Below are 15,743 nucleotides of genomic sequence, written 5' to 3' on the forward strand. Positions count from 1 at the left end.
TTTGCTATTGAGACTGAGCTCATTTACAAGAGCAGAGTTGCAGCGGATGATGAAGGTTAGCAGTCCTACTGCACCTTCTGCTGACACCAGCACCCAGGACACAACAGCAGCGGTGATGCTGAGCTGAGCAGGCTCCATGCTTGCCGTGGTATGGCATCTGCATGGGAAAAAGGCGCAAAACGATTGACGTTGCTTTCACAGAGGGAGGGTTGACTGATGACATGTACCCCAAACCACCCACGACAATGTTTTTGCCCCATCAGGCATTGGGAGCTTAACCCAGAATTCCAATGGGCGGTGGAGACTGCGGGAACTGTGGGATAGCTACCCACAGTGCAATGCTCCGAAAATTGATGCTAGCCATGGTAGTGAGGATGCACTCCGCTGACTTAATGCGCTTATTGTGGACATATGCAATCGTCTGTATAAAATCGATTTCTAAAAATCAACTTCTATAAAATCAACCTAATTTTGTAGTGCAGATATACCCTTACAAATTTAAGAGCATAAATAATACTTTCACTGACAAGGAAACTTATATGCAAAAATTCTGTTAAATTATGTAAAAATTGAGAATATTGCACTAAAAATGTTAGTTAAACATTAGTGTTTCCTCACTTTTTAACAAATTGAGATTCTAAATTTAACCTTTCTTCATAATCCAACTCTCCTTCCATCTATAGGCCATAAAACCCTGCTAGTTCCATTCACCATACTCCTCCATCTCCTTTTCCAGTGTGAACTACAGACTACCGCTAGCACACATCTACATACTAACCATATGTATCATTACCCTCCCACCACATGTAGGGGACAAACCTCCTGCTCCTTTAGGCCACCTGCTTGTGTTTAAGAGATAACAGTACCTTAACTTCTCTGTACCAAATGGGGACTACAACCCCACAGCATCTCATCAATTTTAAGGCCAGAAGATCAGCTGTGATCATCTAGGGCAGTGATACTCAGGCTGAGGCTCATGAGCTGCAAGTGGCTCTTTAATGTGTCTCCTCTGGCTCTTTGCAGCACATGATATTAAAACACTCTGTGATGTAATTATTAATCAGGATGCTTTTACTATGTTATTAACCAATTGTAGCTGATAAAATAATACTTGGTCAGTCATTTCACTGTGAGAATAATATATATATATATATATATATATATATATATATATATATATATATATATATATATAAAAAATAGTAAATGAAACAATGAAGTCACACTACTGTGGCCCTTTTGGGGTAACGATCACTAATTTGGCTCTTGAAACACAGGTTTGAGTATCAGTGATCTAGGGTGACCTGCATAACACAGACCATTGGAATTCCCTGAATTATATCCTATTTCAAATCCAATACCTGTGGTTGAACTACAGTGTGTGTGTATTTTATAGTTTTTTCCCCCCCTAAAAGTCCAATCTTGATTTAAAAATTTCCAGTGATAGAGAATCCATCACAATCTTTGGTCCAAAGACAGTGGTCCAAAGACATTGGATCCAGTTCACCTTATCCACCCTTTTATTATGGATTGGATATTGCACTGTACTAAACCCACTCATCTTCCTGATACTATTCAGACACCTGCTCTTTAGCAATAGGTTGGAGACTCCTCCTCTTCTAAGTATCTGGTAAAGACACCAATATCTCTCATACTCACTGAGGGAAAGGGGAGCTAGTATATATGCTTAGGACGGCTACTTCCTTGTGTCTCCTGCTGGTTACTGCCTGTTCCTCTTCCCTCAGGACAATACCTAAGTCAAGTAATGTGAAGAGAAGAGGTGGAAAAATGCAGTGTATTCCTGCTTGTCCATTCTCTATGTTCTATGCTGCCCAAGCTATAAGACACTAGCACTCAGCTGTCATGGGTCCTCTACTGAGGCTTCTTGAGCTTTGATCCTAAGGTTATGAAAATCTGCCCTTAACTTGTGCTTACATTTTCCGCATCTGTAGACAAACTCCCTCTCTCTGGTATGGGTAGGAAGGTTGTGAGCTAATCATAAAACTAAAATCGATACTATATTGTATAATTTATTGCTTAGTTGGGGAAACTGAAATTTCACCTGACAACTAGGTGTTTTTTCAGTCAGTAGGGGGAGGTTGAGTAGAGATCTGGGCAGCATTGAGACTGGGACTTAATTCTGACTTCCTTGACTTTCTAGTATTTGGTGTTAGGCCAATAATATAGTTGATAGGCCAGAAGAGACCATTATGATCATCTAGTCTGACCTCCTACTTCCCAGAGCAGATCTTGTAGGAAAAAAATCCAATCTGGATTTAAAAATTCAGTGGTGGTGAATCCACCATGACCCTTGGTAAATTTGTTTTAATGGTCAATTACTTTCATTGTTAAAATTTTGTCATTCCAGTTTGAATTTGTCTAACTTTAATTTCCAGCCATTGGATTGTTATACTTTTCTCTGCTAGGTTGAAGAGTCCATTATTGAATAATTGTTTGCCATGTAGGTACCTATAGATAGGATGATTTGATTACATTCTCCTCCTCCTTGCCTTCGTCCCATCTATATGGAGTTAGGTCACAGGACTCATTTTATGGATGACTTTGGCAAAGTTTTAGGGTCAGCTGCTACCCTGACACCAGCCTTCCATCTTTTTCAAACAGGGTTGGAATGGGCTATGGAGGAGTTCAAGGCATCCTTTAAGCTTCTCTTAGTTAACTAAGTATCACCATAAGGCAAGTTTTCTGTTCTTTTAAATATACCTCCCAATTTTTTCCAGATTTCTGCTCAAAGTAGGCTTTAAACTCTCACTGGCTGGGTCAGATTCCAAAGGCTACTACTTATCCCCTTGAGCTTTCCAGCTGGTGTGGATACATATATACTTTTTTAATAGACAACATTTTTAAACTTAACTGCATCTTAGTTTTTGTCTGTGTTACTGGCACATTTCAATAAAACCGTTTGGAAAATAAGATTCAGTGCTTCAATTCAGGTGGTCATTTGCAAGGTGGTTGTTTCTATATAAAGGTTTATTAAAATTATTTAAAAAATACACAACCAACTTCAGAAGGTTGCCATATGTTAATGTATGTTAACTTGCCATACACTGAACTTTTATAATTTAGTATGAAATTTCAATCTGATAATCTCTTCTCCTCCAACAGCTGCTTCTGCACAATCACTCAAAGGGAACAGATCTCACTAAGCATGCTTTAAATTTGTAGACTAACACCCAGACCAAGATTTTAGGGAATAAATACTGATTCCCAAATTAATAGGTACCCATCTTGAGATGGCTTAACTGGGCTTTTTGGAGGGCTGATACTCAAATACATTTCCTTAAAATCACCCCTCCCCCAATTAGGGTAACTTGAGTTGGACACCCAAAAATACTAGTCACTCTTGAAAATCTTGTTCTGATTCTTCTACTCTTTAACTATAGAGGCTGCAAATAGACAAGTTTGCTCAGCTGCCCTGTACTTGGTTAAAGCCTCAGTGACAATTTATTGTCTTTTCTACCCTACTTTTTATGACTGATAAAGAAAACTCACACCTGATGTGTACTAATCAGCATCTATGTTGCTTGCCGGTGTAAGTCATCCGAGCCCCCCTTCCGTCTACAAGTTTGAGATCCTTTCTCAGGCTATAGACCAACCTTTTAGAAGACAAAATATGCAACAACCTTCTCTTGGGCATGGTTTAGAACAGGGATCGCAAACTCGCCACGAGGGCCACATGAGGACTACTACATTGGCCCGATAGCTGCATCACTGAAGCCTTTTCATACAACGCTACCAAAGTATAGTCAAAAATGAAAAAAATGAAGAGTAATATAGTATGCTATTAAAAGTCAATGTATTAACTTTTTAAAAACTGTAATGCGAAGAGGGGTTTTAATAAAATATAAACACCAGTAACTATTCCTTATGTGGTCAGTAACACTGATGATGATCTACACTAACAGTCTATCAACATAGCTGTAACGGCAGGAACTTGTAACTATTGATACAAAATATGTTGCTGCTTTAACAAACATTCTTCCCAACTATTCACAGCAAATAATACATGCTTGAACTTCATACCTCAGACTGCTCCTCTCCTCCATGAGGCCCCACCCCTGCCTCTTCCAACCCCTTCTCCAAAGTCCCCGCCCCAACTCCGCCCCGGAATCGGTGGAATCGGCACCTATGGCAGGTGCAGGAAATAATTCCACTGGCTGCGTGTTTGAGACCCCCTGGTTTAGAACCATCGTATTTTGACCCCGGAGGTTCACCGGCACCTGGCTTTCTCCCTTCCCTGAAATACCGCAACCCCCTCCTTCGTTTTAGGGAACCAAGAAGAGCCATTGTTTATGGAGAAAAGCCCTTTCTTCCTGTGCAAGGATCGTCCCAAGCCACAGCAGGGCTGGGTGTATAAATTTACCGGGCGCTTCTACCCCGCCCCCCTTGTGCTCCAGCCCCGCCCTGATCTTCCCCTTTCGCGTTTAGCAGGTCTGGGGCCGCTTGTTTCTCTTTCACTCCTCGATGGCCTGAGGCGCCTCGGTCCCCGGAGCGAGGGGAGAAGCGGGACGCTACAGCCGCGGCCCCTGCGCAGACTTGGCTGGACTTGCAGGTGCGAGGAGCTTCTCGGGGCGGCTCCCTGCAGCGGCACCACCCCAGCAAGGAGCGGGGCGGGGAGGTGGGGTTGCAGCCCCGGGAATGGGGAGCGCGCTGCGGGGTGAGCTGAAGAGAGGGGGACCGGGGATCAGCGGGCGGGTGGCTCCCCGTGGCGACGGTGAGCTCAGGCCTGCAAACGCTACCGCGAGTCACTGCAGCTGGGTGTGTCCTGCTCCTTCCCATCCTGCTGGGCCTTCTGCTGTGTGCCTCTGGCAAGGCACTTCAGCGGCACTGCAGGCAGCACCTGGCCTTTGTAGGGGGCTGGTACTTGTTACAATCACCTCAGGAGCCAGGGGTGCTGGGACAGTTTGTATAGTGGGGGTGCTGCTGTAACGCACACAGCTCCTGGCTGTGTTCTGCCCCATCTAGTGAGACACTTAGAGCAAACTCATTAATCTCCCTCGCTAAGTGTCTCCGTGCCACTAGATGGGACAGAACACAGCCAGGAGCTGTGTGCGCCGTTGAATCAAACTGTTAACGCTGTATATGATGTAAACCACTTCAAGCCAGGGCGTGCGGCAGCACCCCCGGCACCCATAGTTCCAGCACCTGTGCCAGGAGCCCTTGTTCTAGGTGCTGTACACAGAATAAAAGATGGTCCCTGCCCCAAGGAGTTGGAAATGTAAAATCAGCACAATTCATTTTGGAATTAGGAAAATTCACCTTTCTAAGATGTTACTTCCTTTCTTCTGAATGCTTCATATGCAAGTAGAATTCAATTTTTATTTTGTTATAATGTTGACAGGAAAAAAATCACTTGAAGTATTTTTTGTATTGATTTAAAAACTTCACAGTTGTAGGAAGTTATATGGCGGGGGAGTCAGACAATGACAGTAGACGCCAAGATTCAGAAAGTTAAAACTTTTTAACTGTGAAAACACACACCGTCAACAGCAAACGTCAAAATATCCAAAGTAAATATCCTTAAATCAAACTCTAAGACGTTATCAAGCAAAAAAAAATTTATTTTGCTTTTGATAAATTTCATTTATCATCAATGGAAATATATTTTCATGGGTTTGTGTGTGTCTGGTGAAATCAACATTTACCAATAAAAATCTAATCCAGGGGTGGCCAACTTGTCACTCCAGAGCCACATGTGGCTCTTCAGAAGTTAATATGCGGCTCTTTGTATAGGGACCGACTCCGGGGCTGGAGCTACAGGCGCCAACTTTTCAATGCGCTGAGGGGTGCTCACTGCTCAACCCCTGGCTCTGCCACAGGCCCTGCCTCCACACCAACCCCTCCCCTGAGCCTGCTGTGCTCTCACTCCTCCCCCTCTGAGCCTCCTGCATGCCACAAAACAGGTGATTAGGAGGTGTGGGGGGCGGGGTGGAAGGACATAGGCATGACTGCTGGTGGGCAGGAGGTGCTGGGTGGGGGGAAGTTGATGGGGGTGCTGCTGACGTATTACTGTGGCTCTTTGGCAATGTACATTGGTAAATTTTGGCTCCTTCTCAGGCTCAGGTTGGCCACCCCTGATCTAATCCTGCCAAGCTTATTTATATGACTGACATATATGCCCTTTCATCATAACACTTCCACTTCATAGGCTGCGTTTCATTGTTTTTGTGTTGTGTAGGAGAAGTCATTTGGGATTCTTTAGAACAATATTACTTATGCCTAGCTCTTGTATAGAGCTTTTCATCTGTAGCTCTCAAAACACATTACAAAGGAGGTAACTATCATTGTCCTTATTTCACACATGAGGAAACTGAGGCATGAAGTGGTGATCTGACCTGCCAAAGGTTATACAGTAGGCCAGTGGCAGATACAGGAATAGAACATAGGACTCCGGAGGCCCTGTCCAGTGCTCTGTCCACTGGACCACACTGCAGATGAAAGGTGCTATTTAAATGTAAAATATGACTAGACTATAAACTCCTAATTCTCCCACTATAGCCTGAAAAATTTAGTTTGAACCTCATATTATTTTCACCCGGCAGAAAGTGTGGTTTGATCTGTGAATGCTCTCCAGACCCCCTCCCCCAGAATTTTCTGTACATTGGTGTGAACTCTTCTATTTTGTGTGTTAGGTGTTATGGAACTGTCAGCCGGGAGTGAGCTCTGGGCCTTTGCCTTTTTCTGCCGTGTAGGAATCCTGGTCTCCTCAGGTAAGCGGAATCTTGACCTGGATCCCAAGTCACATGCTTCTCTCTGACCTTTACCTTAGACACATGGTGGGAAAAGGGGCCACTTCTACCCAAGAATCATGTGGACAGAATCACAACAGCACCACCAAGGTGTGTGGCAGGGAACAAGAGGAATGAATTCACATAGAAATAGGGGTTGTTCACGAGACAGCTCTTGCGCTGCTGTACAGTTTGAATGGCAGCACTGCATAAGAGCAGAAGTCCAGGGAAGAAAGGAAAAGAGGAAGATAATTTGACCCACATTATGAAGGGCAGTAGAAGAATGGAAGTGAATAATTATAGAGCACAAGCCCTTTGGGTTAAGGAGGAAGCTGATAGTGAGATTTGTTGGGGTGGGATTGAAGTGATTAAAGAGAACTGGAGGATAGGAAATCAAGGCTGCTTGCTCAGGGAATTTAGAGACAAAGGGGAAAAAGGAGATGAAGTAGTTGGTGAAATAGAGGGAGGGTTTCTTAGGGCTATTGAGCAAAGAAGAAAGGAGCTGTAGGAGAAAGAGAGGTTGTAAACAAGAGATCCGGGGGATGGGAGGTGATTTTTTTTTTAATGTATTTTTACCAGAATGGGAGTGGAAGGGGTAATTTCCTTGTATATATTTATTTAGGTGAAGCAAACAAAACCCACAAAAACATAAAACAACATACTATGTTAGGCCCAAGTAGTGGTGTAAGATATCAAGAACTAAAGCTGATCGAACTGTTTGTCCCAAATGTAGGCCCCTTTCTGATCAGATCCATGCACCAATCCTGTTCTGTAGTAAGGTTGAAGCAAATAACGTACATGCAAACAAACTTTTGACAATTTGTGGTGTGACTGGTCACTTAACTCATGTGCTATTGTTACTGCCTATTGATGTTGTGAATGAACTCTTTATATGGGAGAATAATAAATGACTGGTAAATAACCAGGAACACACCTCTACTGTGAATTTTCCAATGAACGCTCACTTACGTTAAAATTCATGACACTGTCAGGCTTCACAAACGTTTTTGCAAATGCCTGGCACTTGTTTGAATACTCATGTGTGACTGAATTTTACCCCATGCATACAAGTGGCCCAAACTCTGTGCTTTTATTCCTGAAAATCAGTAGTGAATGAATTTTCTCAATATTTGTCCTTTTTATCAAGAACCTTAATTCTTTACCAATCACCCATTCACTTTGCACCTGGACATAGATCATAAACACACCTGGCTCAGGAATCACATGACTTATAGTATTATTGGAATTGGGCTATGGAACCTTTTACTCCTAGGACATTAGTTCCAAATTGGGATGAGGAGGTGGGAGTGAATTTGACAGAGAGGATCACTCAATAATTTTACTCCATGTATCTCCTAAATGGGACAGAGAGGACATTTCCCTGTTCACCTGTCATTGATTTAGGAGACTCACAAGACAGATGTGGAGTTTCTAGGAAATGTTTGCAAATATAGGGCTCGATCCTGAGAAGTGCTATATGCACTTGCTGGGGGATTGTCCAGTGCTCTTGGCTCCCCATTTTAGGATTGGGGCATACTGGTTAGTGTGGCTGGGTGGGAGAGACACATTTGTGAGCAGGAAATCTGCCTGGACCATGGTAGTGGTAACAAGTATGGTGAGTGATGGTGGGTAGGGCTGGTGGTAAGCAATTCTAGTATTTTTAGGTTATTATGCCATGCTCTTTCCCAGTGCTATCAGATTTAAAAGGAGTAGCTCCCACTCACATCCGTTGGATGCTTGGGTTGCCCAGGATGCTCTTCTGCATGATTTTCCCCTGTGTAATGGTGGTCATAGTCTCCTTTGTCACTCTGTTGGAGTTTTGTTTTTTGGTGATGAAGATGGTTGGTAGTTAAGCGAGGAGAACTACAATGATGGGAATGCAGATAGTTATAATCCAGAATGTGGTGGAGGTGGGGTTTGGCGATGTTGGAACTGAATAGGCAATAAGGTGCTGGTGTTGTATTAATACCTTTCATGATATCCCTTTCAGAAAGCTTTACCCTGAAAGGATCAGATTCTCCAGTGATTGCCACAGTTGGCACAGATGTCATCCTTCCATGCCAACTTTCACCTAGGACCAGTGCCAAACAGATGGAAGTGAGATGGCATAGCAGTGAGATTCCTGGCCTGACCCATCATTATGTGAATGGGCAGGATGCCCCGCAGAAGCAGAACGCGCACTACCGGGGAAGGACAGAGCTATTCAAGGAGGAGCTTCCCAATGGCAATGTCTCTCTACTGTTAAAGAAGGTTCAGGTGGCAGATGGAGGCAGCTATGTCTGCTTCATTGGCAACAAATTGAATTATTTCGAAGGCCTTGTGGAGTTAAAGGTTGGAGGTAAAGTAGGTTCTTGTTGTCAGTGAATTGCTTTTCTGTTTTAGCAGGTGACATGTCCTTCACTGACATGTATCGCCTGCAAACACATACACATTTTCCTCTCGCATTCTTTTATTTCATTTCAAATCTCTGCCAGGTACCTAAGCAGTTATTATCCACCTCTAGTCACCCAGATCCCATGTCAGCTGGCAGCAGTTATTGAGAGGCCTTGGTGACTGGCTTTGGCTACAGAGGGCCGTGATGTTCCTCTGCTGACTACACATTATCATAGCGCATCAATGCACATGTTAGTGATACCAACATGGTGAATCCTTTCCCTCCCAATGGGAACAAAGTACTGGTGTTTCCATGTGGAGTAAGCTAATGTTACTTGGTTTGCTTTGACACAGCTGTTGGCACAGGCCCCACAATCTCTGTGCACCGTTCCCAGGACCAGGCAGTGACACTCACTTGCAGTTCAGAAGGGTGGTATCCGGAACCAGCAATACTGTGGACTGACATGCATGGTCAAAGACAGAATTCAACTGTGTCATCTGTAAAAGATGTTCAAGGTCTACACAATACTCAGAGTCACGTGGATGTGAAAGATAACAAGAACCAGGTCCTGGTGTGTCAGCTCCAAAGCAACTTCTGGGACCAGACAAGACAGTCGGCACTGCAACTTTCCAGTAAGGCTATCCTATTCCAAAGAGTTTGTCTGGGCAGTAGAAGACTGGTTAATGGTTTGCTGGACATAAATGGTTAGGGCAGAACAGAGCCACAGAAAGCAGGAGGTTTACAGTGTGTCTTCTTGGAATTTCTAGTCTCTCTGAACATCTCCTCTTTATTTTCTATATAGCATTTAAAAATACATAGTATCGTATGTTGTAGCTGGGGCTTATGGTGGATGAGGGAATCTAGATGAGATGCTTGTAGTTTAGGGGATCCCAGTAGGATCCATGGGGGACTTCAGAGCCGCTTATGGAGCGTCCTAGATGTGGACACATGGCATGAAGAATGTCAGTGAGACACCCTGAGACTCCTTCCAGTTCTAAAGTTATCTTCTTCCTGAACTAACAACCCACTTCTCTTTCATTTCAGGTGATTTATTCCCATATGATAAACACCCATATGTAGTCACCACAGTGATATTCTGTCTATTGTTCATTATATTGGGTGTGATTACAGGCTTCGTATTCAAAACAGAGAGAGAATCCAAAGGTACGTTTCTGGTCCTTTGCCAGTATAGAATATTCTCCATAGACAAATGCATCCTGAGATAGAGATTAAAAGCAAGAATTAGGTATGGAATGTGTGATGGGAGAGAAATATCAATAAGATACAGATGTTAGTATTTTCAGCTCCTGTGAATGATTGATTGGTTCTACCCCTTGGCCCTGAGAATTTCCTCCACTACATTTAGATTTCCTGGGCTCACCAAAAAATGCTCTTATTTTTGCCATCATTTTATCATATTTCGCTGAAGTAGATCTCTGTGGGAAGGAGACCCTTTGATCATGGGAATGTAGTGTCAATTCAGGATGAGGGTATTGCGTAGGTTGGCTGAGTATGTACACACTGTAGGTATAATACCAGTTGATGGTCTCTTCTTTGCACAGTCATCTCTGCTCTTTTCTTTCCTCAGGAAAGCTTCAAATTGCAAAAGGTATGTAATTTGTTTTTCTAGAATGGACTCCTTTGGTCTCTCTCTGCATCTTCCTCTCTTTTCACTATTGTCTGTCTCTCCCAGCCCCTACTCTTCTATCATGTTCATCTGTGTTTCTCTCTCTCTCTCAGGAGCCTGAGGATTGATTCAGAAGGATAATTGTCTCTTCACTGATTGGGGGCAGTTAGACAGTTAGTGATTCTCCTTTTCAGTATCGGATAACAGTTATAACTTGTAACATGTTCAAGTTCACTAATGTTTTACACATGCCCTGTTGGCACGCGCCCCAACCGCACATGGGTGTCTTGGGTATTTCTGCCTGTGACTGGATTTCTATGGTACTGTCTTTCCGGTGTTATATTTTGGAGCTGCTTTAGTGACTCCATAGTTAAGGTTCTAAGACAGTTGTCATTATAAGCCTGTTTTTGACCTTTGTCTAGAACTTCCTTACAACAAACAAAACCCAAACTTACTTTCTTCCTGAAATTTGGCATGTGTGATCTCGTAGCATGAAGAAGTGTTTTTATTTCTATTTTTGAAAGTTTGAGGTTAATCTGATAAGGCAGTTTGGGGAATCTGAGACTTTGATTTAAGAACATAAGAACGGCCGTACCGGGTCAGACCAAAGGTCCATCTAGCCCAGTATCTGTCTACCAACAGTGGCCAATGCCAGGTGCCCCAGAGGGAGTGAACCTAACAGGCAATGATCAAGTGATCTCTCTCCTGCCAGCCATCTCCATCCTCTGACGAACAGAGGCTAGGAACACCATTCTTACCCATCCTGGCTAATAGCCATTTATGGACTTAGCCACCATGAATTTATCCAGTTCCCTTTTAAACACTGTTACAGTCCTAGCCTTCACAACCTCCTCAGGTAAAGAGTTCCACAAGTTGACTGTGCGCTGCGTGAAGAAGAACTTCCTTTTATTTGTTTTAAACCTGCTGCCTATTAATTTCATTTGGTGACCCCTAGTTCTTGTATTATGGGAATAAGTAAATAACTTTTTCCTTATCCACTTTCTCCACATCCACTCATGATTTTATATACCTCTATCATATCCCCCCTTAGTCTTCTCTTTTCCAAGCTGAAGAGTCCTAGCCTCTTTAATCTTTCCTCGTATGGGACCCTCTCCAAACCCCTAATCATTTTAGTTGCCCTTTTCTGAACCTTTTCTAGTGCCAGTATATCTTTTTTGAGGTGAGGAGACCACATCTGTACACAGTATTCGAGATGTGGGCGTACCATGGATTTATATAAGGGGAATACTATATTCTCAGTCTTATTCTCTATCCCCTTTTTAATGATTCCTAACATCCTGTTTGCTTTTTTGACCACCTCTGCACACTGCGTGGACATCTTCAGAGAACTATCCATGATGACTCCAAGATCTTTTTCCTGACTCGTTGTAGCTAAATTAGCCCCCATCATATTGTATGTATAGTTGGGGTTATTTTTTCCAATATGCATTACTTTACATTTATCCACATTAAATTTCATTTGCCATTTTGTTGCCCAATCACTTAGTTTTGTGAGATCTTTTTGAAGTTCTTCACAATCTGCTTTGGTCTTAACTATCTTGAGCAGTTTAGTATCATCTGCAAACTTTGCCAAATTTGAGTGATTACTGTTCTACTTTTTGAAAAATCTCACTTTATGTATCTCACTGTGATCTAGAAACAGCACATTTCTTTTATATGCTAGTTTTTAGTGAACTCTATCAGACCGTAGAAAGTCTACTCAACGGGGTGCGTGTGTGCAAGGGGAGGATATGTACTTCTCCCTATGCTGTCTTGACTTCTCTGTTCTTCGTGCTCCTACATACTCCTCCATAGCAGTTGCTAAAAAATGGGGGGCCTCCTTCTGGCATATGTCAAAGTGCTCAGTAATAGTGGGCAAAGTGCATGCTGGATTGGGGAGGGGGAAGGACTTTGAGGGCAGGGGGAATGGGAGCATGCTGAAAAGGGCATTTCTTCCAACCTGCTCCCTGAGTTCCATCCAGGAGACATGGGGAGTGAAGAACTCCTTCTCTGGCTGCTGCTTGCTGTTACTTGGTTTGGTCTCCAGAACTTCCAATCAGCTTGACAGATGTGAACGTTCCATTCTGGAGAACTTTATTTAAAATATCAAATTAAAGTAATCTTTGGTCCTGTGCACTAGATCTCAACTAACTGAATTCAGTAAACTGTTTTATCTCCCTGCCTCATTCTGTTTTCTTGGTAGATAATACACAGATACAGATATTTCTATGTCTATATTAAACTCTAAATACCTATGGACAGATTTTTTAAGTGAGTATTTAAAGTTGTTTCTAAGCTCATATTTAAATACCAAAATAAGAGGCCCAATTTTTCAAAAGTACTGACCACCCAGCAGCTCCCATGGACTTTATTGAAGCTGCTGGGTATACATCACTTTAGAAAGTCAGGTCATTTGTTTAGGTATTTCACTGTGTGTATAGCTGGAGTCTAAGTATATGTATGAACTTTTGGAGTTGGCCTTTTTTTAAGGTGTCACAACCAATGAACTTCTTGTCCAGTTCATTTCAAATCTGGCAGAAGAATTATATCTCAGTGACATACCTAACTTACCAGTTTTGAGACTGATAGTTCTTTTTCTGTGGAATGTAAGAGGAGTGTCACAATCGGGTTTATGGTGCAAACTCTGTTAACTTTGGTATTCTTTCCTAACTTCTCTTGTTTCACATTTCAGAGCTATTGAAGGCCCAAAACTCAGCTGGTGAGTAACCAAAAAAACAGTTACTTTATTTATTCTTTGGGATCTCAGTGAAATTACCTCCTTTTTAGTCCAACACCACGTTCTGAAGGTCAGTATACATGAAGAACTTACCTCAGTAATGGAGGTGGACAAGCTAAATCCAGTGTCTTGCCTTCTTGCCAGAGAGGACTGATTATTCAAAGAATGGGTGGGAGGGAACTATAAAAAGGAGAGGAACTTGTGAGCCTTCCTGAAAGCTTGTAGCTCACAGTCCCAGTCTCTGTCACCACTGTGTCAAAGTCCTTTTTCTTATTATTGGGTTTACTGGGGACCTGAGTAGACCTCATTGCAGAGGGATAAATCCACATGAAAGTTAGTAGTTATGCGAAATCATTGGTGTCACTGAGAGCAGAGTTTGTTTCTAAATGTGTGTGTGAAATTGGACAGTACCTCCCAGAGTGACATAAAGGGAGTCTCTGCCAATCAAAGTGTGATTTTTGCCCTGAAAATTGTTTTTGTAAAAACAGTCCAGTGGGAGTCCACAGTTACTGTCTGTCAATGATTTCCACAGGAAATTTGCTTATTTTACAAATAAAAAGATATAAAACACAATCTAGGCTCTGAAAGTCCAGCTAGAGTCTTTCCTGCAACTTTGGAGTGTCTTAAAATTTAAGCCATCACTGACACCTGTGCAACCCCCATTCAATGGGTTTGGCCAGGTGTAAATGAGATTTAATGAAGACTTCTGTTAATAAACTACAAGAAGGAATGGAATCCAGCTAACTCTCATCTGTGTGGCACTCACAGGTAAAACCCTGCAAATCTGCAGGTATCCTCTTTATAGCCACCAACCATGTTTGTGGATCATGGATGCAGATACAGATTTTGTATGCGCGCAGAGCTCTACTCACAGGAGCAAGAAGCAGTGTCTTAGTCAGTAAAGTAAGCAGATATAATTTTGGATACACTCAGGGCACAGTTCTGATGAGTAAGAAGAAACAATGTTTACTTAAAATATGTTTCTACTGTGAAAATTATTTTAAGGCTGTAGAAGGACCTTAGGGAATCAGGAAGACAGGTAGTGAATGTAGGGGATGCTTCTGTAAATTGTGTGATGTAGGAAGTGAAAGATCACCCACACTTGTTTTTTGTTCTCTCCTCTTTTCCCCCCCCCCCCGCCCATCTGTCTCCATTTAACTGTACAGTGCAAATCCGATTGGATCCTAAAACAGCCCATCCCAACCTTCATATTTCATCGAATTTCCTACATGTAAACCACACTGACCAGAAGCAAGCGGTGACAGATACTCCAGAGAGATTTGATGAATGGGCCTGCGTCCTAGGATCTGAGACCCTCCAAGCTGAGAAGGAATATTACTGGGAAGTGCATGTGGGAAATAAGACAGACTGGGATCTTGGGGTAACAAACGGGAAGGCTAATAGGAAAGGCTGGCAAGATTTGAAGCCAGAGAATGGGTACTGGGGGATACGATTTTTTAACAGTACTGATTATATAGCCTTTGTGGAGTCTCCAGTTAAACTAAGACTTGGCAAACAGCCTGAAGTAGTTGGGATTCACTTGAATGGTAAGGCTCAGAGTTTAAATTTCTATGATGTTTCAGAAATGTCTCACATCTACACTTTTAGACTGAAATCCTCTCTGGATGTATACCCCTATTTCTGTCCTGGTCTGAACAAAAATGGGAAAAACAAAGACCCTCTCAAACTTCGCTTTCTCTCTCATGGCTACTGTGACCTGATGTCTTCAAATTCCATTCCTTCACCTCCCACCTCCACATTGGAGCTCTTGGGAAGCACTAAAGGAAAGGATGTGGCCACAGAACACTCCAGCCTCAACAACAGTGATGATGTCACTGTTCCATTTCTACACCAGGCTTCTTGCAGACAGAAGCAGGAGCCATCTGCACCATCTGGCAATGTGCACAACTGTGTACAGGTTCTTAGTTAGTAATTAGTTGGCTGTTGGACTGTGGGGTTTACCCTCCACCCCAACTGCATTTCCTTGGGGGGCTTTACATGCCCAAGTCCCAGAGGTTTAAATAGGATATCTCCATTAAAATTTATTTATCTCCTATAGCTGGAAGGGACCTTGAAAGGTCATTGAGTCCAGCCCCCTGCCTTCCTAGCAGGACCAAGTACTGATTTTTTGCCCCAGATCCCTAAGTGGCCCCCTCAAGGATTGAACTCTCAACCTTGGGTTTAGCAGGCCAATGCTCAAACCACTGAGCTATCGCTCCCCCTTAAGCCCTGCAAATCCAGCAACAAGCCTATGCCAAT

At 42.8% G+C, this 15,743-nt stretch overlaps 1 protein-coding gene across 1 annotated transcript; it reads left to right on the forward strand.

Moving 5' to 3' along the window:
• The first annotated feature begins 4,219 nt into the window (after positions 1–4,219).
• LOC123368267 (butyrophilin subfamily 1 member A1-like) lies at positions 4,220–15,508 on the forward strand. Its single transcript, XM_045012960.1, has 8 exons — positions 4,220–4,570; positions 6,651–6,728; positions 8,737–9,084; positions 9,474–9,752; positions 10,165–10,284; positions 10,709–10,729; positions 13,440–13,466; positions 14,651–15,508. Exons 2-8 carry the CDS (start codon positions 6,656–6,658, stop codon positions 15,412–15,414), a joined length of 1,632 nt encoding a protein of 543 aa, XP_044868895.1. The 5' UTR covers positions 4,220–4,570; positions 6,651–6,655; the 3' UTR covers positions 15,415–15,508.
• The last annotated feature ends 235 nt before the right edge of the window (positions 15,509–15,743 follow it).

This window comes from Mauremys mutica, chromosome 1 (genome assembly GCF_020497125.1).
Source record: "Mauremys mutica isolate MM-2020 ecotype Southern chromosome 1, ASM2049712v1, whole genome shotgun sequence".
NCBI classification, from domain to species: domain Eukaryota; kingdom Metazoa; phylum Chordata; order Testudines; family Geoemydidae; genus Mauremys; species Mauremys mutica.

What these genes read in the sequence shown, in the direction of transcription:
- LOC123368267 (XM_045012960.1), top strand. Translation starts at nt 6,656, where the DNA reads ATGGAACTGTCAGCCGGGAGTGAGCTCTGGGCCTTTGCCTTTTTCTGC. An exon ending in TGTGGAGTTAAAGGTTGGAG is followed by an intron (nt 9,085 to 9,473) that starts GTAAAGTAGGTT and finishes GCTTTGACACAG; the next exon opens with CTGTTGGCACAGGCCCCACA. An exon ending in GTCGGCACTGCAACTTTCCA is followed by an intron (nt 9,753 to 10,164) that starts GTAAGGCTATCC and finishes CTTTCATTTCAG; the next exon opens with GTGATTTATTCCCATATGAT.